General features: G+C 41.0%; 1 protein-coding gene across 1 annotated transcript in view; it reads left to right on the forward strand.

The window, feature by feature from the left end:
* Window positions 1-7,677: 7,677 nt before the first annotated feature.
* Adam10 (ADAM metallopeptidase domain 10) overlaps window positions 7,678-26,938 on the forward strand; it is a 103,116-nt gene continuing 83,855 nt past the window's right edge. Inside the window, exon 1 of the mRNA XM_050125616.1 lies at window positions 7,678-7,926. Coding sequence (XP_049981573.1) covers window positions 7,872-7,926 — 55 coding nt within the window. The 5' untranslated portion in view covers window positions 7,678-7,871. The remainder of the gene's footprint in view (window positions 7,927-26,938) is intronic.

The raw sequence follows: 26,938 nt of genomic DNA on the forward strand, positions 1-26,938 counted from the left end.
AGCAAGGAACTCAGGACCGCGAGGGGCGCACCCATACACTGAGACAAGGGGGATGTTCTATCGGGAACTCACCAAGGCCAGCTGGCCTGGGTCTGAAAAAGCCCGGGTTAAAACCGGTCTCGCTGAACATAGTGGACAATGAGGACTACTGAGACCTCAAGAACAATGGTAATGGGTTTTTGATCCTACTGCATGTACTGGCTTTGTGGGAGCCTAGGCAATTTGGATGCTCACCTTACTAGACCTGAATGGAGGTGGGTGGTCCTCGGACTTCCCACAGGTCAGGGAACCCTGATTGCTCTTTGGGCTGATGAGGGAGGGGGACTTCTTTGGGTGAGGGGGAGCGAAATGGGAGGCAGTGGCGGGGAAGAGACAGAAATCTTCAATACATAAATAAATACATTAAAAAAATAAAAAAATTCACTTCAAATCAAACTAAAGGTGTCTGTGAGTGTGACACGCTTTCTGAGCCATCTGACTGTGGCCTGCCCTGGAGAGGCTCAGTTAAAGAATGCAAGGTGAAAGGAAACGGGACAGAAATGTGTTGGCAGAAAAGCTGAAGATGTTTTTGACGTGACCAAGACTAGACCAGTTTAACCGAATGGAGAGGAACAAGAGAAAAGAGAGAGATCCGTGGACAGACGAGGTCTGTGGGGGCTTTTAAGTTTTGAGTAAGATACTAGAATTTTAGGCAGGAGGATGGTATTTCTATTTTTTTGAATAAAGTACTCAAAGTTAGCCCATAGTAGTATTGAAATGTAATAGGTGTGTGTTGGACATATGTTTGCTATACTGTGTGGGTCTTTCTAAAACTCCTATAATATGGGAATCACATTTGTCATTGAGAATTAGGGAGAGAGTGGTTTTAACCCAGCATTACAAATGGGTTAATCCATAGAGGAGAGAGAGGGGAGAGAGAGAGGAGAATGTGTGATTAGTCTAGGGATCAAATTCAGAGCATTGCATATACTCGGTTAGTATATGCAGTATAGACAGTACCACTTAACCCAGGGTAAGTATTTTAAATAAGCAAATGCATTGTGATTTGATAAGCCTACTTTAGAGGTGTGTAGATGGCAGATACTGAATTCTTTCTAGTAGAGACGTTACATGGATTTCAGAAAAGGGGAGGCGCCCTCGACTGCTATGATGAAACACCACGACCATAAGCAACGCCCCCTTCATTTCCACTTCCACATCACAGCCCATTGAATGAATTCAGGGCAAGAATTGAGAAGCAGGAACTGATGCAGAGGAGAAAACTGCTTACTGGTTCACTTTTCTCATGGCTTTCTCAGTCTGCCCTCTTAAAAAAGTTAGGAATACCAAGCCCAGGAGTGGTATGGCCACAGTAAGCTGGACCCTCCCACATCAATCATCAATTAAGAAAATCGATCACAGGCTTAGTCATAGACCAATCTGCTGAGAACATTTATTTTCGGTTGAGATTCCCCCTTCCAAAGTGCCTCTAGCTTGTGTCAAGTTAACATATAAGCCAGCCAGCATATTATATCTCAATTCTGTTCCTTTGCATTTTAAAGGAAATGGATACTTAACCCCCCAAGCCTACTCCCAGTGTTGGGAATTAAACCTAAGATCTTATGCATGCTAGGCAGACACTGCCATCCCTGTTGCTGAGCTATATTCTCAGCCCAGGAATTGATACTTCTATTTTTATCTGTCTGTCTATCTATCTGTGTGTCTGTCTGTGTATCTATCTAATCCATCCATCCACCCATCCATCTATCTTATCCATCCACCCACTCATCCTATCTATCTATCTATCTATCTATCTATCTATCTATCTATCTATCTATCTATCTATCTATCTATCCATCCATCCATCCATCCATCCATCTATCTATCTANTCTATCTATCTATCTATCTATCTATCTATCTATCTATCTATCTATCTATCTATCTATCTATCCATCCATCCATCCATCCATCCATCTATCTATCTATCTATCTATCTATCTTCATCTTTCCACCTACCATTTGGTTTTTCAAGACAAGGCTTCAGTCTTTTCTGTACTGGAACTCACTTTGTAGACCGGGTTGACCTCAAAATCACTAAGATCCTCCCGAGTGCTGGGATTAAAGGCATGTGCCGCCACTGACCCACCAGAAATTAATACGTTTAAATGCCTATAGTTGTAAACAGCATATTTTATTTTCTAGAAATGTATTTTATGCTTTTCTATTTGAATCCCTCTTTCTCATGAAAACTAAAACCCTAATCCCCCCTCAAAAGAGTGTACTTAAGAAATGCATCACCGAGGGGCTCTTCTGAGCCTCGTTTTGTAGACTCTGTGGGTTGAGTGGGGGAGGCACTCCTGGAGGGAGGGCAGAGCATGTGCAAAGGTGTTGAAGTGGCAAGTGGTGTGTTTGGGAAACTAACCGCTGTTAACAGCGACACATTGTACTGATTAAAGTCAGCCTGTTCTCCAAATGAATCTAACTTTGTTGGTTGGCTCTGCCACTCTTGAGCTTCTGACTTTGCGTGATCATTTAAGTGATTTAAACTCCCACTTCCTTTCTAACGTCAGCTCCGGTTACTCTGATTTTGCCCTTGTTATTTTTATTTTATTAACACTCCCCCCACCTCTGCCACACGCACTCCACCCCTGGTGCTAAATTGGACTTAAGATCCTGCGTGCCTGACAAATCTCCACTGAGCTACATTTCCAGGGAAGAGAAGGAAAGGGTTGGGGTTGTAGCTCAGTGGTAGAACTGTATGTACACACCAGACCCTGGGTTCAATTCCTAGGTCTGGAAACAAAGACTTGATGGTGTGACTGTCTAACACCAGGGAAGAGCTAGTGAGCAATACAGATAATTACATACGTAATTATAATAGAATCACCTAGAATTTTATAGTGCTTACTATGTACTGTGCACTTGTCTCAGTGCTTTACACCTGTTAACTCATTCGACTCTAGCAGCAATCCTGTTTGGTAAGCAGTATTATTCTCCGCATTATGATGGCTAGGAAACTGAGACCCAGATACCTTAAAATAGATTTCAGGGCTGCAGAAAAGACTCAGAGGTTAAGAGCACAGGCTGCTTTTCCAGAGGTCCCAAGTTCAATTCCCAGCAACCACATGGTGGCTTGCAATCGTCTATAATGGAATCTGACTTCCTCTTCTGGTATGCATGAAGACTAGACAAGTCACTCATACACATAAAATAAATAAATACAAACATAAAGATTTTGTTCTATTATTATTTTGTATGTATGGCTACATATGTACCCAGACATGCCTATGTGCATGTTGAAATAAGAGCGGCGGGGCTGCGTCCCCAACACCCCGGCCGCTTGGCTAGCTCATGCCCGAAATAACAACACACAAACTGTATTCATTTAAGAACTGCTTGGCCCCTGAACTCTAGCCCTTACAGGCTAATTCTCGCACCTGGACTAGCCCATTTCTAATGATGTGTGTAAGCACCCCAAGGTGCGCTTACCGGGAAGAGTCTAGCCTCCGTCCATCATGGTGTCTCTGCTCCAGAGTGCAGAGATGTCGAGTCTCTCCGGGAGCAGAACAGAGTCTGACCTCACTTCCTCTTCCGCCCAGCATCCTATTCTGTTTTCTCCTCCCATCTATGCTTTAACCTATGAGGGCCAGCCAAGCAGTTTCTTTATTGCTCAGCCAATGAAATCAACAGATTGATATGACACTCCCACATCATGTGCATGTATTTCTGATGCTGCCAGAGGCCAGATGATGGGGCTGAACCCTTTGTTATTAGAGTTACAGATTGGTTTAAGCCACTATGTGGGTGTTCGGAATTGAACTCATATCCTCTGAAAGACCAGCCAGTGCTCTTAACTGCTGAGCCATTGCTCCGGCTTCCTAGATTTCTTTACCTTAGCCAAGAGCACATGCTTAAAATAGTAGGGCAGCTAGGCTATAGATAGGGCGGGGACTTGGGAGAGAGGTCTAGGAGAATAGGCTGACTACATGCTAAGACCCGGAGTAGAATCCAGAACAAGGCAGACCCAGGTTTTGTTCTTATGGAGTTTGCAGCCTGGTCACAGTCTCATGATGGTCATAACAACTAACCAAGGAAGAGAATGATTAGAGAACAAAGCCAAAAGATCAAGTCCTGAGGACCAATGATATTTAAGGGGTAGAGTGGAGAGAGGCCTGGGAAGACAAAGACAGAAGCTCAGTTCGAAGCAGGAGGAAAGCGAGGAGGGGACAATGGCCTCCAGAACACTGTGAGAGCGAGTTTGTCTTTACGGTGTCAACCATCCAAGAGGTTTGGTAAGATAAGGAATGGACATGTCTACTGCTATTGACAACGGATGGATGTTTGATGGCTCTAGCAGGAGTGGCTTCAGGAATGATGAGGTGGCATCAGATTGCTATGAATTAAAGTGAGGTTTGAAAGCAGGGGAAACTGGAGAAGGGAGATGAGCTAGTCCTGTATCTGGTTCAGCATGAGAAAATAATTGTCTAAAGCAGGGTAAGAGCAGAGAGGGAAAGCTGAAGGGTACAAGAAAGGGAAGGCTCGATATGACTTGGTGACTGACCACAGGTGACAATGTGATACTCTAAGATGACCCCACTTTTTTTTTTTTTTTTTTTTTTTCCCGAGACAGGGTTTCTCTGTGGCTTTGGAGCCTGTCCTGGCACTCACTCTGTAGACCAGGCTGGCCTCGAACTCACAGAGATCCGCCTGCCCCTGCCTCCCGAGTGCTGGGATTAAAGGCGTGCGCCACCACTGCCGGGCTTCCACTTTTTATTTTTATTTTTTTTTTTTGGCTGTCAAAACATCTATTTTTATGTGCATGAGAGTTTTGCCTGCATGTCTGTGCATCATGGGTCGGCCTGGTGCCCTCACAGACCAGTAGAGGGCATCTGACCCCATGGAACTGGAATTACAGTTGTGAGCTGTCCTGAGGATGCTGGGAATGGAACCCCAGGTTTTCTGGAAGAGCAGCCAGTGCTCTGGAGCTACTGACCCTTCTCTCCAGCCATCTGGCCCTGCTCTCAATTCTGGCTTCCGAGAGAATGGATGTGCTGTGACCAGGGAAAAGGAACGAACAAGGAGGCATCGGCGGGTGGTTTAGTAGGAGTTGGACATTTCAAAGGAAGTTGCGGGGCTAGGGATGTAGCTGAGCTCTAGAGTGCTGGTTTAATTTGCATAAAGCCCTAGACTCAGTCCCTAGCTGTACGTGCTTGTAGTTCAAGCTCTCAGAAGTTAGAGGCAAAAGAATCAGAAATACAAGGTTGTTCTCTGCTACATAGCCAATATTGGTCTTAAGTCTGCGCAGCAAGCAATTTTCTTTTACATTGTTTGCCTGATATATCATATATGGCTATTTGTTTACTAGAAAATGTCTTATAGATATAAGTTAAAGACGGTTTTTATGGTCTAGGTCTTAACAAAAAGTAAAACAAAACATAAAACCTGCTACTGTTAGCATCAAAATTGTCTCTTATTGACTAAGAAACAACGCTGCTACAGTAACTCTTGGAGCAGGCTAGCTGCACAAACCTGATGACCTGTGTCACGTGGAACCCAAATAAAGGTGGAAGGAGAGAGCTGATGCCATTAAGTTGTTTTCCGACCTTCTCATGCTTACTGTGGTCTCTCTCTCTCTCTCTCTCTCTCTCTCTCTCTCTCTCTCTCTCCCCCCCCCCTCTCTCTGTCTCTGAAACACACACACACAATTAAAAATAAAGGAAAAAGGAAAATAGTATTTATGTATTTTATTTAATGTATAACAATTACCTGCTAGGTACTTGTAATTGCTTTATAATGGTAACTAACCTGAATTTAATCCATCAAAAAATGGTTACAAAAGGCATTTTTCATTTTAAAAGGGAAATGTTGAAGTTACAAAGGGTTTTGAATAACTTGGCCAAAGTCAATCAGCTTACAAACGGCAGGGGTGGGAGTCAAACCCAAGTAGGTCTGTAATGGATGGCATAGATGGAGACCTTACCCCGTTGCATTTTCAGTGTCCTCTTGACTTGCAAAATGCCAGTAATGGAAGTAAGACTTTAAGGAAAGTAACGGTCCAAAATTGTAGCATGAAAGTGTCATTCATTGTGATGCGGAAGTGTAGTGCTCTCATGTTTTACAAAGGAAAGAAACAGCATCTCAGATGTAAGTTCAGTGATTACTTTGAATTTACAAAGAAAATGCTCTTTGCCTATGATTACTGGGATTGATTATAAACACTACTGCCTAACACCAAATTTGTCACAAAGATGGATTAATAACTTGAAAATGCAAACTCGTGACAGGTTCTCTGTAAGGGAGAAGTAGAAGGCACATGTGATAAGCAACATGTCTGGAGGTAGCTTTCCTAAGAGTAGATCCTTTACGGAAGGAAAAAGAAATAACAACATTCAGTCATTCTGTGTTGATTTCATAGACCTTAGTAGAAACGAATGGACAGGATAATCACGAGGATGTGGGAACTCCGGACTGTAGTACTGAGTTTAGCAATGTGAAACAAAACAGTAATTCATTTATCAAAACAAAGAACATAAGCATACTCTTTAAACAAGGTGAGACAGTGCATGTCTGTAATTCCAGCGATGGAGGATGGGAGGCTGGAGGAGCAGAAGTTCAACTTTATCCTTGATTAAATAATGTGTCAAAGGGTAGCCGGGGATAGACAGATAGATGATGGGAGATGGGGGCGGGATAAGTATACTCGCCTTTATTTTTGTTCTATTTAAAGAACCACATTCGACTTAACGATGTAAGTTGTAGGAAATATATAGAGCAGAAGTAAAAGAATTTCAATTTATTCTTATTATCTATAATCTAAACTCTTGTATTCTGGGAGTCAACCTAAGCAGAATACCAAAAAGATGAGGAATAATTAGTATCATTGAGAAGCTGTAGTTCTTGAAATACAAGACCAAAGAATCAAAGTGAGTTAATGAGACGCCAAATACCAGCTTTGTAGAAGTTGGCGTGAAGGCGGTATGAGGGGACAGACTAACAAAGGGGCATTTTCTAAGCTGGAGATCAAGGACCTCCGTCTCTCCCCCTACCCCCCGCCAGGGCTAAGGCCTAGTATGTGACATAAATTTGTTAAGGGTTCAGGAAAAAGTACCCCTTAGGGCGTCTCTTCTTCCTGTTGGGTCTTTCCTAGTTAGGTCCCCAACACTGTTGTCTATCGCGGCTAAAATCAGTGCTTGCTGGGACTGCTTTTGTTTACACGGCAGCTGCAGCGCTTCAAGAAGGACAGATTAAAAAAGCAACGAAAAACCACTCGGTTCCTGGAGGCGAAGAGGCGGAAAGCCGTTCCCCCGGAGAGCTTCTGGTTTGGGCGTTAGCCCCGGGGACTAGTCCGCGACAGCTGGAAGAACCGGGCAGCACTTTCACAAGGAAAAGAGCGCTCCCGCCCGGGGTGGTGGGCGGGGCTACGGGACGCCCCGCCCCACCAGGCCAATCCCAGCTCTCCGCCAGCGGACAGGAAGCAGCGGCGGGGCCTAGCGGCCGGGGCGCCCGCTTCGGCACGCATGCGCGTTCTCCCGGGGTGCCTGGGGGAGCCGGGCGGGGCGGGAGGCAGGGGCGCGGCCTGGCGAGCGCATTGGGTGCCGGCGCGTCACGTGGCGAGGAAGGAGGCGGAGGGCCGCGGCTCAGGGAAGGGGCAGAGACCAGGCGGAGAGCGAGGGCAGGGAAGCGGGGAAGGGAGGAAGGAAGAGGCCGAGGGGGAGGGAGGGCCCTGTTTTGGCGGAGCGGGGCGCGCGGCTGGGCCCCTGAAGTGGAGCGAGAGGGAGGCGCTTCGCCGGTGCAGCTGCCGGGGAAGGCTCGTCGGGACCCAGCGCCGGTCGCGGCTCCCTCAGGATCGATGCACCGCGGTTAACCCGTGAGGAGGCGGCGGCCGCGGAAGATGGTGTTGCCGACAGTGTTAATTCTTCTCCTCTCCTGGGCGGCGGGGCTGGGAGGTGAGACACGACCCCGGGCGGCGGCGGAGCGGCGGCCCGGCCGAGCGCAGCGTCGCGGAGCCGGACCGCGCGCGCGTGTCAGGTCTCCTCGGCTTCTGTCAGCTCTCTCAGCTCGCCTCAGCCGACCCCGAGCCGCGCTCCCCGCGCGCTATTGTCCCCCGCGCGTCCCGACCGCGCTCCCGCCGGCGGCGGCCCGAGCAGGCTGCGGAGCCCCGGGCCAGGCCTTCCCCGCCCCCACGGCCGGGCGGCCCTACCAGCCCAGCTTCTCGCTCCGCTTTCCCGGGAGCCGCGGAGCCCAGGCCAGCCGCCCTCGCAGACTCCCGCAGCCACCTCAGCCCTGCCCGGGTCCGAGTCCTGGGGTCCGCGCAGACTCGCAGCAACTTGCGAGGTTGGCAGCGCGGCGCGTGCATTGTTCTGGAAGCGGGCGAGAGGGAGCGAGCGAGCGCGGTGATCCGAAGCCGGGCTGGGTGTCGGGCGCCGGTGTGCGTGTCCCACTCGGGCGCCTTCCCTCCCCATCGCGCTCGGTTCGGAGTGTTTGCAGCCAGCGCGCCGGAGTGTGTGTGTCAGTCACCTCTACCGGAGTGTGTGCGTCTCCTCTGTCGCCCTGGGGCAAGGCTTTAGTTGACTTAGGAGAGCGGCAAGCCGTTTTAGAATGCTCTTCCACCCAGCCTTCTGTTTGAGTCCCTTAGAGAAGCAAGAGCTACATTTCCTGGGCGACCCAACTTGCGGAGTTTCCTTCAACTCAGGTGGAGCAGACCTACCGCGTAGTTAAGGGATTGTCAAATGGTGCTCTCTCCCCTAGCAAATTGGAGTTCACAGTTGCTTAAAGTAGGCAGTTTCTTGATGTTTGGAGTTTGAGAGACTTTTCCTTCCCAGTGTTTCTTAGGCCAGGCATTATTATTTTGTTCTTGAGAAAGTGCTTTACTTTAGGTAAGCTGACTTGCCATCGAGGTATCCTGATCGAGCTTAATTTAAAAGCATGGAATTTAAAACAACAACAACAAAAACCCAAAACCGTAACATGCAGGAGTGCTTGGGATGTTTGTCTGCAGCCTAATTTGATAATTAAAAAAAAAATCCTAATGTTTTCTGTAGTGTAATGTTCGTGTTCTTCCCTTTGTCTCGTTGACTTAGAACCTCAGGGCCCAACCTAGTTCTGTCCTGCTTTCTGCTTACTCTGAAGTTGGTTTTATGTATTCAGACTTCTGCTGTCGTTTGTACTATTCATTTATAAGGTACACATTTTAGATGATAGCCACTAGTAGATGCTCTCTCTCTCCTTCCTTCCTTCCATCTTTCCTTCCTTTCTTTCTTTCTTTCTTTCTTTCTTTCTTTCTTTCTTTCTTTCTTTCTTTCTTTCTTTCTCTCCTTCTTTTAAAGAACCAGGTTCAAACTGTCTGTAAGGAGTTTCTTTAACATTTGCATTTCTTGTCAAAACACTGTTTGCAACCCTGGCTGGGTGTTTTTCACTTTTTGTGATTATGGCCAGGAATTAGAAACTGTTCTCTGTGAGGTAATAAAAAGTTAGACAAACATGAGACACTTTGACTGATAAGTAGTGATATAAAATGCCTTTTATTAAGGAAAACAAACCAGTGTAGGCTCTCTGGGGGGAAAAGTAAATTGACAGTGTAATCATTGTGGGTAAAAACTTTTATTCAGAACGCTGGAGTGTCTTACTCCACTAAGCGTTGGTTCCAAGACCACTTTTCATTGTGCTTGTGTTAAAAACTTAAAAAACGTAACAACACCAAAGTTTCACTTATGTATTGATACCAAGATTGTATAACTTGTGTTTCTGAGTAGCAAGGCCGTGCAAGGCTTTGGGTTCAGACTCCCACTTGAAGGCAAAACAAAAACAAAAGCTCTCCTGTATTTATTTTTAACTTATTGTACTCTATGTTGTTTTTATCTAATCTGAGCCAAGTGTAGCTAAGTGTGTATGTTTTTGGGATGCTTTGTAGGCTACTGTGTATTCAGGCTGAGTAGGTGTTGGCTTTAGTGCATGGGAAAGTTGACTGTATGGTTAGGTAGGCTGTAGCAGTACAGAGAGCTTTAAGGTGTGAATCATGTTTAAGTGCAACTGAACTCTGTGGGTTGCTTTCATCTTGTCTGTTTATCACTGTTGTGTGTGAAGTTTTTCTTACTCCACTTATGTGAGGGATGGGAAGCTGGAAGGAGACAATAAAATGTTTAAAAAATGAAACAAACTTTCCTAGTTTCCCTTTCTGTATTAGCAGTTGTCCTGCCCTATGTTGTATTTGTAGAAAGATATTATGGTATTTTTAGTTTATAAAATGTCTGTATGGAAGTGTTAAAACATACATACAAAATGCATCTAAAAAGTTATTTGTGTCCTTGCAAGATGGCTCAATAGATGGGAGCGTTTGCTTTGAAAGTCTCACTACCTGAGTCCAGCCCCTATCCTTTGATTGAAGGAGAGAGCCAACCCCTAGAAGATTGTCCTCTGACCTCCAATTGCATGCCATGGTTCCCTGTGCCCACATTCACTCATGTACACCATACACAATAATAAAAAAATGAAATAAATTAAAGTTATTTGGAGACCGGTTAGGAATGCACTGGTGGTATTCTGATTAACCAAGTGATCCTCCTGCCTTCATAGTAGCTAGGACGACAAGTGCAGGCCTTTATGCATCACTGACTGTTACTGCACACAAGTATGGGAAATTTAAAATCTTTACCTTCTTTTGAAAAATTATTTTGTGGGTAGTGGTGGCGCACACCTTTAATTCCAGCACTTGGGAGGCAGAGACAGGCAGATCCCTGAGTTCAAGGCCAGCCTGGTCTACAGAGTGAGTTCTAGGACAGCCAGGGTTACACAGAGAATCAAAAAACAAAAAGAAAGAAAAATTATTTTGTGTTCTTGAGAACTCAGAAAGTATTATTTATAGCAAGAAGTTAATTCTGTAATGTTTGGCTTGATGAAATCACCCATGTAATGAACTTTGGGCGTGTGTATGTATGTATGTATGTTTTAATTTAAAAATCTGGTGTAAATGCTTTGCTTTGTATGATACATGTTCTACAGAAACAAACTTTATGAACACTTAGCCTAAAGATTTAAAGTATCAGTGCTTAAGCTTGAACTTTCTTCTGCCAGCAAGTGGGAGTATAGAAAGATAGTCTTTCAGTCTTTGCCTCTAAGAACTTTGACTTTTTATCTTTTTAACTAGAGTTTGAGAGTCCAACACACTCTGTCACCCAAACAAGACCGATTTCAAGTCATTCTCAATATTAGCAGTGCCTCTCTCATCTCTGTGTACAGGACCTCTGTTGGCCGGGTTGAAGGGAATGGGCATAGTAGGCACTCTTTTTTATTTCCCAGTGTGCTTTTAATAACTTTCTTCAGACCTTCATATACTGTGTATTATTGGATCTCTTTTTCCTGAAGACTTAAACCTGAAGGGTTGCATGGGGGAACTCAAAGGACATTTCTCTGATGTTCATCATATATTGAATACTGTTTAGGAGTTTCTCCTTTAAACATTTATGAAAGTTAAACAAATGTAGGTTTGAAGGGATACTATTTCTAGTGTCTGCTAAGTGGTGAAATATTCAAACATAAACCAGTGGCTTTTGTTTTGTTTTGGGTACTGAGGATTGGGTAACTTGCCCCTCCCCCCCAAATGCTGGGCAAGTACTCTACCAGTGAACTGCATACCCAGTCTCCCCTGCCCTTCCTCCTTTTGTTTTAGACAGAGTCTCACTAAGTTTGGTCTGAGCTTGGGATCCTTCTGAGTAGGTGGGATTATAGGTCTGTCCCATCAGGTCTGGCTTACCTAAAACTAGATAGAAATCTCAGTGGCTAAAGTTTTAACCTACTGTTCTCTGTACCTTAATATCTGCCTTTTGTTTTGTTTTGTTTTTTCTTTTCCTTCTTTTCCTTCTTGGAACAGGGTTACACTGTGTGGCCCACATTACTCTCAAAGTTATAATCTCCTGCCTCATTTTACTCAGTGTTGGGATTACAGGTGAATTTCACCATGCCAGACTATATAAAATCTTTCTTTCTTTGGAGTGTAGTGGCACATCTTTAATCCCAGCACTTCAGAGGTGGAGGCAGGTGGATCTCTGTGAGTTAAATCTAGCCTTGTTTACAGAGTCCTGGGACAGCCAGAGCTACCTAACAAAACCCAAAAGAACACAAATTACCCCCCCTTCTGCTTTTTAAATTTTAATTGAAAATTAAAGAAGAAAACTCTTTTTAAAAATAGATTTATTTTTTTGTATATGGGTGTTTTGCCTATGTACCACTTGTGTGCTTGGTGCCTTCCAAGACCAGAAGGGGGCGTTAGATTCCTCAAGAACTGGAGTTACAGACAGTTGTGAGCTATTGTGCTGATGCTGGGAATTAAACTTGAATTCTTTGGAAGAGCAGCCACTACTCTGAACCAATAAGCCATCTCTTCAGCCCCTAGATAATAGCTTTCTAAAATGCATCAGTGTTTACTGTCCAAAACAAATCAAATTCAGTCTTTTCTTAAATGGGAAAAATGATTGGGACGGGGACTTTCTTGTAGTTTCTGTTTATTTTCCCAGAAATTATTGAAATGACGTGTTTACTATTCCTTTGAATTTATTGTAATTGATTATGCATTTTGGTATTATATGTAGTTTTAATCATATAGCCTTTTGATTAGGTTTCCATGTGAAATTTGAGGATGTTATTTTCAGGGGATGGGGAGTAGAAGATAGGCATGACCTTACTGTGAAGTCTAATCTGGCCTTGAATCACCGTATAGTCCAGAGGGGCCTGGAACCCTTAATCCTCTTGTCTCTACCTCTGCCTCTGGAGTGTTGGGATTAGAGGTGTGTTGCCATATCTAACCAGATTATCATCTTAAATTAGCTTCTTTTTCCCCTATGAGAAAACTGAGTAGACATATTTACCACTTTCATGCAAAGTGGAAATTCTGACTTTTCTATGGAATAAAGTAAATGACCTTTCGTAGTTTTATTTGTTTATTTTTTTTAATATATGTTTTGGTTTTGTAGAGTTTAGTACTGAGGTTGCTTTGTTTAGTTTCTCAACAATTGGGATATGGTACAAATGTGTTAGTTAGGAAACATAGTTTAAAATGTTTATTATAATATTCCCTGCAGTAATATAAACTATAAATTGAGAAAATGTTTTCTGTACTTAAACTCAGTAAAAGCTGAATGTTAGAAACTTTCATATTTTTTTAAATTTATTTACTGTTAGACCTGTGCTATAGTAACTCTGTTCTTGTTTTGATTTTTTAATTTATCTTACATTTCTTCTTCTTTTTCCCTTTTTACCCCTTTTTCTCAGTATTGAGTATTGAACAACTTTGCCCCCACTAGGAAAGCATTTGACTACTACGCATTGTGTCCCCAACCCTTTTTAATGTTTGAACTTTAAAAAGTTATTTATTTACTTATTTACTTTGTGTGGTATGTGTACACATGTGCACATACTTACTTACATGTACCTGTCACAACACACTTACGGGGTCAGAGGAAAACATTTGGAAGTTGTTGCCTACTTAGTGGGTTCCGGGACTTGAGCTCAGATTGTTAGGCTTTAGCTTCTGAGCCAATTTCATTAGCCGTTATGATTAATTTTGAGACAAGGTCTCATTAACTTGTTCAGGGTGGCCTTGAACTCAGTCTGTAGACCAGACAAGCCTTGAATTTGTAATCTTTCTCAATAGTAGCTAGGATTGTAGTAGGTCCAGGTGAAGTTAATTCTTTGCCCCCCTCTTTTTTTTTTCTCTTTGATGTTGGAGACTGAACCCAGGTTATTACTAATGTTCTCCCATTGAGCTGCATCCACAGCCCAGTCTTTTAATTACAATGTTTAGAAAAATTTTGCTAAAGTTGGTGGTTTTTTAATAATAAATTATTTAACTTATTTTATATGCTTTGGTATGAAGATGTCAGATCCCCTAGAACTGGAGTTACATACAGTTGTGAGCCACCATGTGGGTGCTGGAAAATGAACCTGGGTCCCCTGAAAGAGCAGCCAGTGCTCTTAGCCATTGAGCCATCTGTCCAGCCCCATGAAGTTGGTGTTTTTGTTTGTTTGTTTTTCTTCTTTTTGGTGATATATGTAGCACATAATCGCTGTGTTGCCCAAGCTATCTTAAAATTCTTGAATTCAAGTAATCACTTGGTACTATAGCACTGGAACTTACAAGTATGTGCAATCTTGTGGGATATAGTTTTTCAGTAGTCTAGTTTAAAACTGTGTGAATCCCAACAATATAGCTTGCATATATGGGAACTCTTGGGGAGCAAAACAGAGGTACTTACTGGCTATCTCAACTGATGCCTTTCCCTTAGAGGCCATGTGACTACTAACTGGGGAGAAAAATTGTAAACTAGGAAAGCCTGTATACAGAGAAGTATATGGTGGCTTCAAGTTGGAGCCCCAAGGTCAGATTACGGAGGCGGACACTTCAGATAGTAGCAGTTGATTAGTATTTGGTCTGCTTTCCATGTAGGCAGCTCCGTGTGACAAGGTTCGGTAGAGCCTCAAGGTTTAATTTTTGTTGTTGTTGTTTAAGGAAGAGTTTATTTATTACTTGGTAATACTTCCAGGAAATTCTAAAAAGTTGGCTTGTGGCCAGCAAGATGGTTCAGATGGATAAAGGTTTCTGCCTCCAAGTCTTGAGAACTTGAGTCAGATCCCCAGAATCCACTCAGGGGAAAGAACTGACTCCTGCAAGTTGTGCTCAGACCATACTTATACAAAGTTGGCTTGTTCTTAAAAACAATCTAGCAGCGGTAATGCTGACTACTCCAGATGCCAGTGTTTTTAAAGGGTTATTTTATTTGTTCATTTATTTATTTACTATATGTATTGTATCTGTGTGACTGTGTTGGTATAAGCACCTTGCAGGGCCAGAAAAGGACCCCAGGTGCCATCCTGTATTTTGTTCCACCTTATTCCCTGGAACAGGTTCTCTCACTGAAGCAGAAGTTTGTCTTTTTAGCTAGGTTGAATGGTGACAGAGCTGCTGCCTCTCTGTACCCACTAATAGAGGAGTTACAGGTGTGAATATCCACACCTAGATTTCTGTTTGTCTGCTGGAGATTTAGACTCAGGTCCTCATGTTTTAACAAGCGCTCTCACTCACAGAGCCATATCCCTGTCCCCCACTCACACCCCCTAGTTGTCAATTTTTATACTGGAGACAAAGAAGCAATGTCAGTGAGGAGTGGGGAAGCTGCAGTAATTCCTATCAGTTGGATTCCTACATGGACAGAAATGTTATTCTTCAGCAGTGAGATGGTCTTGAGTTAGTACTTGTTGCTATAGTTCTGATCTAAGTAGGTTGCAGAAATGCATATGAGAACAGTCTCAGATAATGTGCTCTTCCTTTGCCACCAAAAGAATTCATCCTCAGCCTACTACAGTTCCAGCAAAATAATGAGCAAGATGTCCAGTAAGAACCAGGGATTGTTGTGTATCTAGAGTTGTGAAGCTGCAGTTTGAATGAGAAGAAAGTAAGAAATACTAAATTTATCAAAGTGGATAAAATGCCAGGATGTAAATACACAGTTCCAATTATGTATTGTAGTTGCAAGTGAAGTGGTGGAATTTGATCAAACTGTAGAGATGTCATCCTGCAAGCTGGGGCAGTTTGTGAAGTAAAAGAGAATGATGATGCACGTAGATTTAGGAATTAGGTTTGAGAAACAAAAAACAATTGTCTTTGATTTTGTTAATTTTACATGTTGGAATTAATCTCTTTGGTTCCAGATTGCCTGGTACACTTGGTTATATGCAAATTGTGAACTTACCATTTCAAAGACTAGTTGGGAAAATAATCTGATCTTTGAGTTTTAAATGGCAGGAAGGGCATGTATAGGCTTTGTGGGAGCCTAGGCTGTTTGGATGCTCACCTTACGAGACCTGGACGGAGGAGGGTTTTCCTTGGACTTCCCACGGGACTGAGAGCCCTGATTGCTCTTTGGGCTGACGAGGGAGGGGGAATGGATTGGGGGAGGGGGAGGGAAAGGGGAGGCGGAGGTGGGGAAGAGACAGAAATATTTAATAAATAAATAAATAAATAATAAAATAAAATAAATGGCAGGAAGGCCCTTGCTAACTGGGCAGTAATGACCTGGACTTGCATTGTTCATATTCTGGGCTATTACTAGGAGGCAGAATCCTATGGAGTGAAATCAGTATCCATGTGAGTGATTGGGATGTAATACAATTAGGAGTAAGTGAGCTGTTGATGAATTCTGTGGCCTATTTTCAGGTTAGAGTAGTTATTGTAAAAATAAAGATTTAAAAAGTTATGAGGGCTGGCAAGGTGGCTCAGCAGGTAAAGGCACTTGCTACTAAACCCGACAGCCTGAGTGTGATCCCTAGAACTTACATGGTAGAAGGAATGAACCAACTCCCATAAGTTGTCCTCTGACATTCTCATGTATTGCGCCCCAAAACACACACACACACACACACACACACACACACACACACACACACACACACACTTGAAATAGCACTGGTAAAACTTGGCAAATGTTTAATGTTAAGCTAACAAAAAGTACTGAGAACTCAGTGTTAAGTTGAGATCTTAGGAGATTTTACATTGGAGAGTGGCTTTGTAAGCCTTTTGAGGATCTTAGTCTTTGAAGTTGAAATTGTCTTGAGGTTTTGATTTTAGATAGAAGGTGGGGGAGAGTATCAGTCTGGGGCTTGATACCATCATTCGTCCTGGGACTGCTTAAAAGTTTGCACTGCTCTTCAATTTTCTATGACTGGTGTTTTGGGAAGTAATGTTCTAGAGAGTTGAATGGTAGAAGTCTAGTGAATTCGGGGCAGAGGGGAGCGATCAGCTTTGAAGACTTTAAAAAGTGGTTTATTTTTATTTTATATGTGAGTGTTTTGCCTGCATGTGTGTATGTGCACCATGTGTGTGTCTGGTGCCTGTGAAGGTCAGAAGAAGGCATCTGATCTTCTGTGACTGGAATTATAGATGGTTGTAGGCCGTCTGGTGGGTGTTGAGAACTGAACCCAGGTCTTCTGTAAGAGCTGCTAGTGCTTTTAACTGCTGACCCATTTCTGAACTGTCTCTCTATCCTCCATTTTTGTTGTTATCGTGTTAGAATTATCTTCTAGAATTTGAGACTATGCTTAGTACTCTTGATAAAAGAGTAGTTTGATTAAAGAAAGTTTGGACTGTAAACTTTCTACTCCAGAAATAAGTTGGGGAAAACAAGATTTTCTTTAAATTTTAGGCAAATAGTGTATTTATACTATTTATACAACTAGAGATTGTCATATTAAACTAATAGCCAGACTCAGATACATATTGAATGTTTTCTGTCATATGTAGAATCTAGGTGTGTGTTTGTGTCTAAACACTCACTGGGATTTGGGGATTACTGATCATAGTCTAGGCTGGCTATCTAGCCAATGAATCTCAGGGGTTTGCTTGTCTCCACCTCTGCAACACTAAGTTTACAAGCATGTGCTACCACATCAGGCTTTTTACATGTATTCTGGAGTTCTCATGTTAGTGTGGCCAACACTTTATCAACTGAACAATCTACCCATTCCTGTGATTTTATTCTTAGTTTATGTGTTTTAGAACCTAGCACAAAGCCTAGCTCACATCAAGATTTATAATAAATGTTTTATTTAAACTACAGAATTATAGCTGATGAATAGTCTGGCAGGTTTTTGTTTTCATTTTTCATTTAAAAAAAAAATCCTGACAAGCTATGCTCTGGAACCCACAGCGAAAAGAGATAACCAGCTCCCAAAAGTTGTCCTCGAATATCCACCGTGGCAAATTTACATTCACACACACCCCATATACATATACACATACACAAAATATTTAAAAAGTTCAGAAAAACACAGAATTGTTAACAGCATTGCTTAGTGAGTAGACTAGATTCCTGAATGCATGTTACATAGCTGTTTTCATTAAGCAAGGTTGTAGTCTGGTGACGCAGCTCTTGAATTTGTTCACAGTGTTATAGAAATAGCTTCAAATATGAAGATAAATATCATAATGATTTTTGTTAAAATTAAATATTCTTGTAATAAATTAGAAAGTACCCTCTCCAATTAATACAATATATTATCAGAATTCCAGGTGAACAGTAATAAGGATTAGGTATTTAATTTGGAACTATTTGGCTGCCAGCCTTGGAGGTAGATAGTTATTTGTACTTACAAATTGGTTTGGAAATTATTTTTACTTACACATTTTATCTTTATTTTGTTCAGTATGTTTAATTTCCTTGGTGACCTGTAGAATCTGATTTTGCCCATACGGTAGTACAAATCCCTTAGTAATCCAAAGAGTTTTTATCCTTCATGTGTAGAATAAGCAATAGAACAGTACTTCCCAGCCAGGTGTGACATGGGTGGAAAATGAGGCATTGGGTATGGGTTTAGAGTGAAATGCCAGATAGATGGACAGCAACAATGGAAATGGTGGCTGGAACTTCTTGTGTCTGTGTGGGAGAATAATGTATGTAGGTTGAAAACTACAGTCTTTATGTAGATTACCATCTGTACTGCTGGTATTTATTTGAAAGTATATGAAACATTTTCAGATATAAGCATAAAAATCTAAATGATATACATGGTTCCATTTTGGAATTTTGAAACTTTATTTCTTAAGTGAATGATAGAAATAGAATAATCAGTGGATTTTAATCATTCATGTTCTGTGCCCTGGGAGACTGATTGATTCAGGTTGTAATTTGTGAAAGGGTTACTTAGTTTTACTTCTGGTCCGGCTGGCTTTATTGTTTTATTTAGAAGAGTCCAACTTATTTAATAATGGATGTGTTGAAATATGCTTTTAATATAAATGTACCCTATTATCTTGAACTTTCATTTGTAACTGTGAGGTGTAGATAGTTGATTCTAGATTATTTGACTGTTTCTGGTGAAGAAATGGATACTGTTTTCAATTTGAAGTCATAGTGTAGAAATGGTTTGACTAAGTGCCTTAGAGTGCTTTGTTATATTGCTGGAATATAGGACATAGTTCCTAGAAGTCTACTTTTGTTATACAAGAGAGCAGTTTTGTAAGTGCTGTGTAGTATTTCTCAGAGTGAATATATATCAGCATGAAGAACATTGGTCAAGGATGTTCCTTGAGGTACAGTTGATGGTTTGAAAAGAAAGAAAACCTGTTTTTTTGTTGGAAAATGTTCTTGAAATTACATTATTGACCTTAATTGTCAACTTGACTGAATTGGAATCACCTGGGACATGCACACAACTCAGTATCTGAGGGTTTTTCCGAAGAGGTTTAGCAGAGGTTGGAAGAGCAATCCTGAATGTGGGTGGTGCCATCCTATGGATTGGGGTTCTGGCCTGATTGTAAACAAAACAAAACAAAACAAAACAAAAGAAAACAAAAGACCAGAAAGGAGACTGAGCTCTAGATTTCCTTTCTGCTTCCAGGCTATAGGTGTCATGTGACCAGCTGTGTGAGCTTTCTGCACCACATCTTTCTCTCCTTGGTGGGCTAGACTGCCAGGTCACAGCAGTGAGACAGTAACTTAATAAATGTAGTATCAGAATTTGAAGTTAATGTAAGTGAAGTGTTGGAAATAACTTGATTGCAGGTAATTCTTTGGAGGCATTAGAGATGTGCCAGTTTTAGTTTGTCCTTTATTTATCTTTTCATGTGTTGTAATTGGGTTTTCTATTAAGTAGAAGATTCATTATGTTAATATTTTTGTAAATTTTCTTCTCCTTCCCTCCCTCCCTCCCTCTCCTCCTTTTGTCCCTTCCTCCTTCTCTCTCTTTTTCTGTTTCCCTCCCTCTCTCCCTTCTCTCCTTCCTTTCTTGCAACAAGGTTCTCAGTGTAGCCTTGACTGTCATAGAGCTCTCTGCAGAAAAAGCTGACCTCAAACTCATAAAGATCCCCTACCTCTGCCTCCTGAGTGCTGGGATTAAAGGCAATACACCTCCACTTCCTGGCTCTCATTCTTAAGATTGTATAATCACCTCTACCTCAAAGACAGACATTACATCAGAGTAAAGGGTTGGGAAAAGATTTTCCAATCAAATGGACCTAAGAAACAAGTGAGTGTAGCTATCCTAATATCTAACAAAAATAGGCTTCAAACTAAAATCAGTCAAAAGATATGGAGAAGCACACTTCATGCTCATCACAGGAAAAATCCATCAAGATGGAATCTCAGTCCTGAACATGTATGTTCCAAATACAAGCGCACCCACATATGTAAAAGAAACATTATTAAAGCTTAAATTGCACATCAAACCCCACATATTAATAGTGGGAGATTTCAACATCCCACTCTCCCCAGTGGACAGGTTTGCCATACAGAAACTTAACAGAAAAGTAAGAGAATTAACAGATGTCATGACTCAAATGGACTTAACAGACAGTATAGAATGTTTCATCCAAACACAAAAGAATATTTCTTCTCAGCATGGAACCTTTTCTAAAATTGACCACATACTCGCCAACAAAGCAAACCTCAACAGATACAAAAAAATTGGAGTAATCCCCTGTATCTTATCATATCATCATGGCTTAAAGTTAGAATTCAACAATAATAACAACAACTAATTGCAGAAAGCCTACAAACGCATGGGAATTGAACAATGCTCAATTGAATAACCTCTGGGTCAAGGAAGAAATAAATTCAAGACTTCCCAAAATCCAACGAAAATGAAGGCACAACATATCCTAACCTATGGGATGCTATGAAAGCAGTGTTAAGAGGAAAAAGTCATAGCACTAAGTGCCTACATAAATCACTTTTTTTAAAAAATGGATTATAGATAGGGAAAAATGTTTAAGTAATGTTGCTTTTTAGTCCAAAAGTGATGCTATTAACCCATCATCTGTAGGCTAATAGCTGGGATTACAGGTGTGCACTGTCACTCTTGATTTACTTATTTTCATAATGTTTTGCAGTGCTTTGATTGGACCCAGGACCTCCTCACATATGCTAGACAAGTGGTCCATCGTTGAACCACATCTCTAGGCCCTAGCATACTCAGCTTCAAAAGATTGATCAATGAGAGAATCTCTTGGCTGTGAGAGACAGTTTATGTGTTTTTCACAGTATACTTCTGTAATTGGGGTAGAGGGTTTTTTAAAATTCTTTTTTACATTCATTTATTTGTGTGTATGCCATGGCAGTTGTGTGGTGATCAGAGAATGACTTGTAGGGTAGATGGTTCTCTCCTTCCACCCTGTGAGGCTCAGTGGTTGGACTCAGTTCCTCAGATGTGGTGGCAAGTGCCATCTCACCATCCTGTGTATGTGTGTGTTAAATGTGGGAATGTTCAAAATTTCCACTGGGCCTGTAAAGTGTTAGGCACGGTGTGCATTTTATTGTGTATTTGTACAATGTCAGGTTTCTGAAATCCACAGCAAAGGAAAAGAAGGCAAGATGCTGCTGGCATGCTCTTTTTGTGTAGGTGAAATAATGTGGCAGGAGAGAAAGATAACTTACCTGACAACCAGAGTGCAGTGACTTAATGTAGACGCAGTGCTGTAGTAAAATAGACCTGAGATTATGACATCTTTGTGGCCACCCCGATGAAGATGTTGATAAGAATGAACCTGATTAAGATGTTAAATCGTGGAGAGAAATTAGCAATAGTTCAAGTGGAAAGATATATGGCACATGGAAAAACTTGGGTTGTCTAGAAATGCCCTTCATTGGAAGCTGCCGTTTTCCACTGACCTCAGATAAGGAACATTTCGTTCTGCACTCTAGGTTACACTGGAACACCTTCAGTTATATTCTCTGTGTTTGGAGATAAAAGGAGTTTGAATTGGCAACTTTCTTTTTTTTTTTTTAATTTCTTTTTCAATGTTGAGTATCAACCCCTAGGCTCTGTGGATTGGATGTTAGACAAGTTTTTTGCCATTATACCGCTGGCCTGTGGTTGGTGTCCTCTGAGCCCTTCCTGTTAACTTGTTCATTGGTCCCTGTTTGGTAGTACATCAGTAGTGAAAAGATACTCTAGCTCTGTGCTTTTTGGTTTTACTCCTAGTCTTTAGGAGATTGTTCATTTTGTACAGATCTGCTTGATGTATTTAAAGAGTTTAAGGCAGGGGAAGATTTTCATTGTAAACTATAAATTCCATGTTAAAATAGAAGCAAGCTTTTGGAAGACATAATTTCTTTATTAGTAGTTACTTTCTCTGTAGCCTAGACAAGCTTTGTACTGCTAAGTAGTTGATTTCAGCCACCAGTTCACTACTGCTGCCCTCCTGATTTAGGTTAAAGTCATCTTTCTTCAGTAACTGTTATATGTACCCATTGTTCTTTCTGCATCTGTCCCACTCAGTCTCTCTTCAGCTTAGCAGTCAGCGTCTATTCAAAGTGTGGTCAGAACCCGCCAGTGATTGTGTACTTCACAGTGACTAAAGTCAAGACTTTACTGTGTGAATTTTACCTCAATTAAAACATCTCAATTGAATAAACAATAATACACCTATCAAGTAATTCATCATTGTAAGTAAAAGTCAAGTTTGTAAAAACCTGTATGAGTGCCTTTGCATCTCTTGTTCATTTCTGTATGAGGGCCTTTGTACTTTCTGGTCCTTTGCATGCAACATGTATTTCTAAATATGGCTCCATTATGAGCACTCTTTTATTTTGGAAACTTTAAGAAAAAAAGCAATAAAATCTTAATGATTTCAGAGTATGTAGTTCAGTAGTGGTATGGACATTTACATATTGGGTTTGTTCTCTAGTGAGTTGTTTTTTATGTTAATCATTCAGGTTACCTTATATAAAAATATCAATTCCTTCCTTGGGCTTATCTAGCCACCATTTTCCTATATCTTTCTTCCATTAATAACTTTTTTAGCTTTGTTTATTGTTCATCATCTGAGAGTAAAGCTCCAGGAGATCAGTAGCTATATATTGTAACTTTTTAATGTTTGTATTCTCAGTATCTAAAGTAAAGCCATAAAACTCTACTAGGTGTATCCAGCATGTATGTGCTGTGTGAATAGATGAATCATAAAGTCAGTAATTTCTTCATTTTACAAGTTAGTAAGACTCCCCAAATTCCTGAGAGTGTGTAGTGGGGGAAAAGTCTCCGGAGATTCATGTTTGTCCTTTCTCTCTCATTGACCCCCTTAACATTTTGAGTGGTGCTCAGGATCAAACCTAAGACTTCAGTATGTTAGCTAAGCACTTTACCACAGAGCTGTGCTTCAGTCATACTCTAATCAACCTTAAAATAGAACAGGATTGCTGTTTTTGCTTGAGTATTCATTTTATTTATTAAGTACTTTCACATGCCCTTTTAATTAGAGGTAGAGTGAGTTAAAATTGTTTCTATAAGAACTAAGTTGCTTTTTAAAAACAACTATGTCTTCCCATCTGAGTATATTTTATGTGTTTAGGTGTTTTACTGGCATGTATGTGTGCAGTCCTTGTGTGTCTGATGCTCGTGGAGGCCAGAAGGTGTCAGATTGCGTGGTAGTGGAGGTACAGACACTTGTAAATTGCCATGTAGGTGCTTGGAATCTAATCTAGATCCTCTCTCTGAAAGAGCAGTGCTCAACTGCTGAGCATCTCTCCAGTCCCTGAAAGCATTTTAAAGCATGTATTAGTTCACTGAAAAAAAAATAGTCTAAATGGATAAATATATAGTTTTGAAACAGAATTATCTTATCTTCCTCCCTTAGCTTTCTTAATGCTGGGATTATAGGTATCTGTCACCATGTCTAGCAGTAGTTTTTAATAACAACCTATTATATTTTTAGGTAGTCTGTGCTGTACACCATTCTAAACATTTTATACACACATATTTAATACGTATAATGCCACTTTAAGGTATAAGTACTGGTATCTTATACCTTTTTCAAATGGGAAAACTGAGGCATAGTGAAGTAAATACATCATACAGTTGTGAAAATTACATGGATATTTTGCATGGAAATTTCCTGAACTACATTCACAACAGCAGTAAAATAATCCCTCCCTTATCTTGCACATAGATGTAGAAGCTTTTTTTTTTTTCCTTTGTTTTTTGAGGCAGGTTTTCTCTGTAGTTTTGGAGCCTGTTCTGGAACTAGCTCTTGTAGACCAAGCTGGCCTCGAACTCACAGAGATCCTCCCAAGTCCTAGGATTAAAGGTGTGCACTGCCACCACCTGACTAGAAGTTTTTTCTTTTTCTTTCTTTTTTTTTTCTTTTGGAATAAATTTTATTCTACTGCCAGGCTTGTTATGTTTTCTGATACTTAGGTTCATAGGATCACATGTTTTCGAGTGATTAGTTTAATGACTCTTAATCTCTAAAATATAGTTTCCCTTTCCATGGAACATTTGAATACATTTGTTCATTAATTATTTCTATTTGGTGTTTATTGATCACTTTTTTCTGTTTTAGAGATAGACTCTCATTATATCTCCCTGGCTGGCCAACACTCACTGTGCAGTCCAGGTTGATTTCAAACCCATAGAAGTCCTCTTTTTCTCTGCTTCCCAAGTGCTGGAATTAAAGGTCTACATCACCATGTCTATACCTGGCTGTTGTTCAGGTGCTGAGGATCCATCAGTGAGCAAAGTGCCTGTTTAACTTGTGACTCTATTCTAATGGTGGAGGCTGGAAATACATGTTCATTAGAACTCAAAAGGAATACCAGAGTAGGCCATTAGAGTGTGAGTGATGGGAATGTCTACTTAGGGTGGTCAGAGAACTCAGGATGACAGAAAGGTGATGAATAGAGATATTACACATCGAAGGAAAAGTGGGGGAGGATAAGATGAGAATAGGTAGGAGTTGGGTGGAGGGAATGCTGCCTCTTACAAGAGCTGCCTCTTACAAGGATCACACTCAGCTTCGTAAGCTGTAGCTTAGACTTTAAGTCTGGAAGGCTAACATACTTACACTTTTTTTTGAATAGCATTGCTCTGTTGTGTAAAGGGTAGATGGTAGAAGGGTAGGAATAGAACCAAAAAAAAGAGGTCAGTTATTTGTCATAGTTTTGACTGTTGAGATACTTTTGAACCTTTCTGTGTTTGCTACATTTTGAGGTTTTGGAGTTTGAAATTTCTTTGCAGCAAATTTCTTTCTTTCTTTATAGGTATGTAAAGAAAGCTTCTGTTATGGTAGCTATAGGCACCTGTAATTAGAATTACCCTGGAGACTTAGGTTCTGAGCCAAGCAGACATGCTTTCCTTGATGAAGTTTTGACATTAGTGTACATCTTTTGGAAGGTTTTGGAATTGTTTTTAGGTTGAGTTTTTGATACTAGAAGGGCTGAAGCAATCATGAGGTTCCTGTGTTAAAAGTTCCCAGCACCATAGAGAGACAAAGATGACATTAGAAAGGCAGAGGCAGCACTTTTAATATTTTCACATATTTTGATGGTAATTATGGTACATGCTGCTTGCTTCTGGGAATTATAAGGATAAAAGTGGAGAGGTTTATTGTTACTATTTCTTGTTGTTATTTGTTTTGTTTTGTTGGTTTTTTTCAAGACAGGGTTTCTCTGTGTAGCTCAGGCTGTCCTGGAACTCTCTGTGTCACCAGGTTGGCCTCAAACTCACAGAAATCTGCCTGTCTCTGTCTCCCAAGAGCTGGGATTAAAGGTGTGAGCTACCACTGCCTGACTGGAGTTTGTTACAGTTTTAAAGTGTGGAATTTTATTCTAAGCAGATAGTATTGTATGAGAAGTGTAGAGATTGAATACAATCACATAGGGGAATACTTCAGTATCTATGGGAACAGTTTTTCTGAGGAGGATTTACAAGATGATTTGTAAGAAACACAAAGTCTTGGATTTCTATTTGAGTGCGGTGTTGCTTGGCCTGATTCATGATTGTTCTTGATTAGGTTGATATTATAGGAAGGATAGTATTGTTAGTCCCAAGGCATCTATAGACTGATTGAACCTGAACTGGAAGAATAACAGGTGACAAGAATCAGGGCTAGAGCAGATGGCAAGGAATTGGAGTAGACAGTTGGCACATTGGCATTGGGGAAATCTGGAGAGCTATGCCAAGGATGGCTGGAGGCTGTGCTCTGTTTCCATAGAGGCAGATGAGACCTGATGGCAGCCTGTGTTCTGTCTTTACCTTTTGAGTTCCCGACTAGTTTCTAAAGTATAAGAAAAAAGCTCAGTTGAGTCAGTCCAGACTCTGCATGTAGAAACAGGCAATTCTGTGATGTCTGACTGAGGTAAGTGGTGCAGGGGTCGGAGATTGGCTCAGGTTCCTGTGGAGCAAACCATGCCAATTTCAATTACTAGCTGTGGAAATCAAGGGTATACACATACTTTTGATCTATAAAAAGTATATTCCATTCCTCTTTAGTATTTCATTACATGTGGGTTTAAAAATATATCTTAAAGGTAGATGTTAGTTTTGAAGGCCATGTCACTGATTTTTTTTTAATTTTTTATTTTTTTATTTTTTGTAGTCACAGAAGCATCATGAATGGTGCCTGACTTTTTGAAGATAATAAAATGTGCTGTGTGTCTTCAGCTCATTGATACCTCACTTACCTTCCTCATGTTGCTCCTGATTTGTTCCGCACCCTTGGACTTGTTACAGATATCTTAAACCACCAGTTTCTTTAAAGTGCCTAATAGTTTTTAATTAATAGATCCATTTGGTGGATCAAATAGAAAAGTTCAGAGCAGTGCATAGCCTGACAAATAACAAGTGCTCAATAAATTTTAATTATTGCTACCTTCAACTTATTATTGTGATGTTAACCTTGATTATTATCTTGATGCCTAGATTAGGAGTCTGGGTGTATGGGAGTGGTCATCCCTGCTCTGAATATGGGAAGTGCTACCATCTAGTAGGTTAGGGCCTAGGTGGAATCAAAGGAAAAAAAGAGGGAAACATTTTCTCTGCTGTAATGAATCTTTCTCTGTCCCACCAGCTAGCTCCCAAATAGTGACATGGAGACTTCTTATTAATTAAGAAAGCTCAGCCTATAGCTTAGACTTGTTCCTAACTAGCTCTTATAACTTAACCCATATATATTAATCTATATTCTATCACGTGTTTTTACCT

Source organism: Alexandromys fortis, unplaced genomic scaffold (genome assembly GCF_014885135.2).
Source record: "Alexandromys fortis isolate MF-2015 unplaced genomic scaffold, M_Fortis_MF-2015_v1.1 scaffold_22, whole genome shotgun sequence".
In the NCBI taxonomy this organism is placed as follows: domain Eukaryota; kingdom Metazoa; phylum Chordata; class Mammalia; order Rodentia; family Cricetidae; genus Alexandromys; species Alexandromys fortis.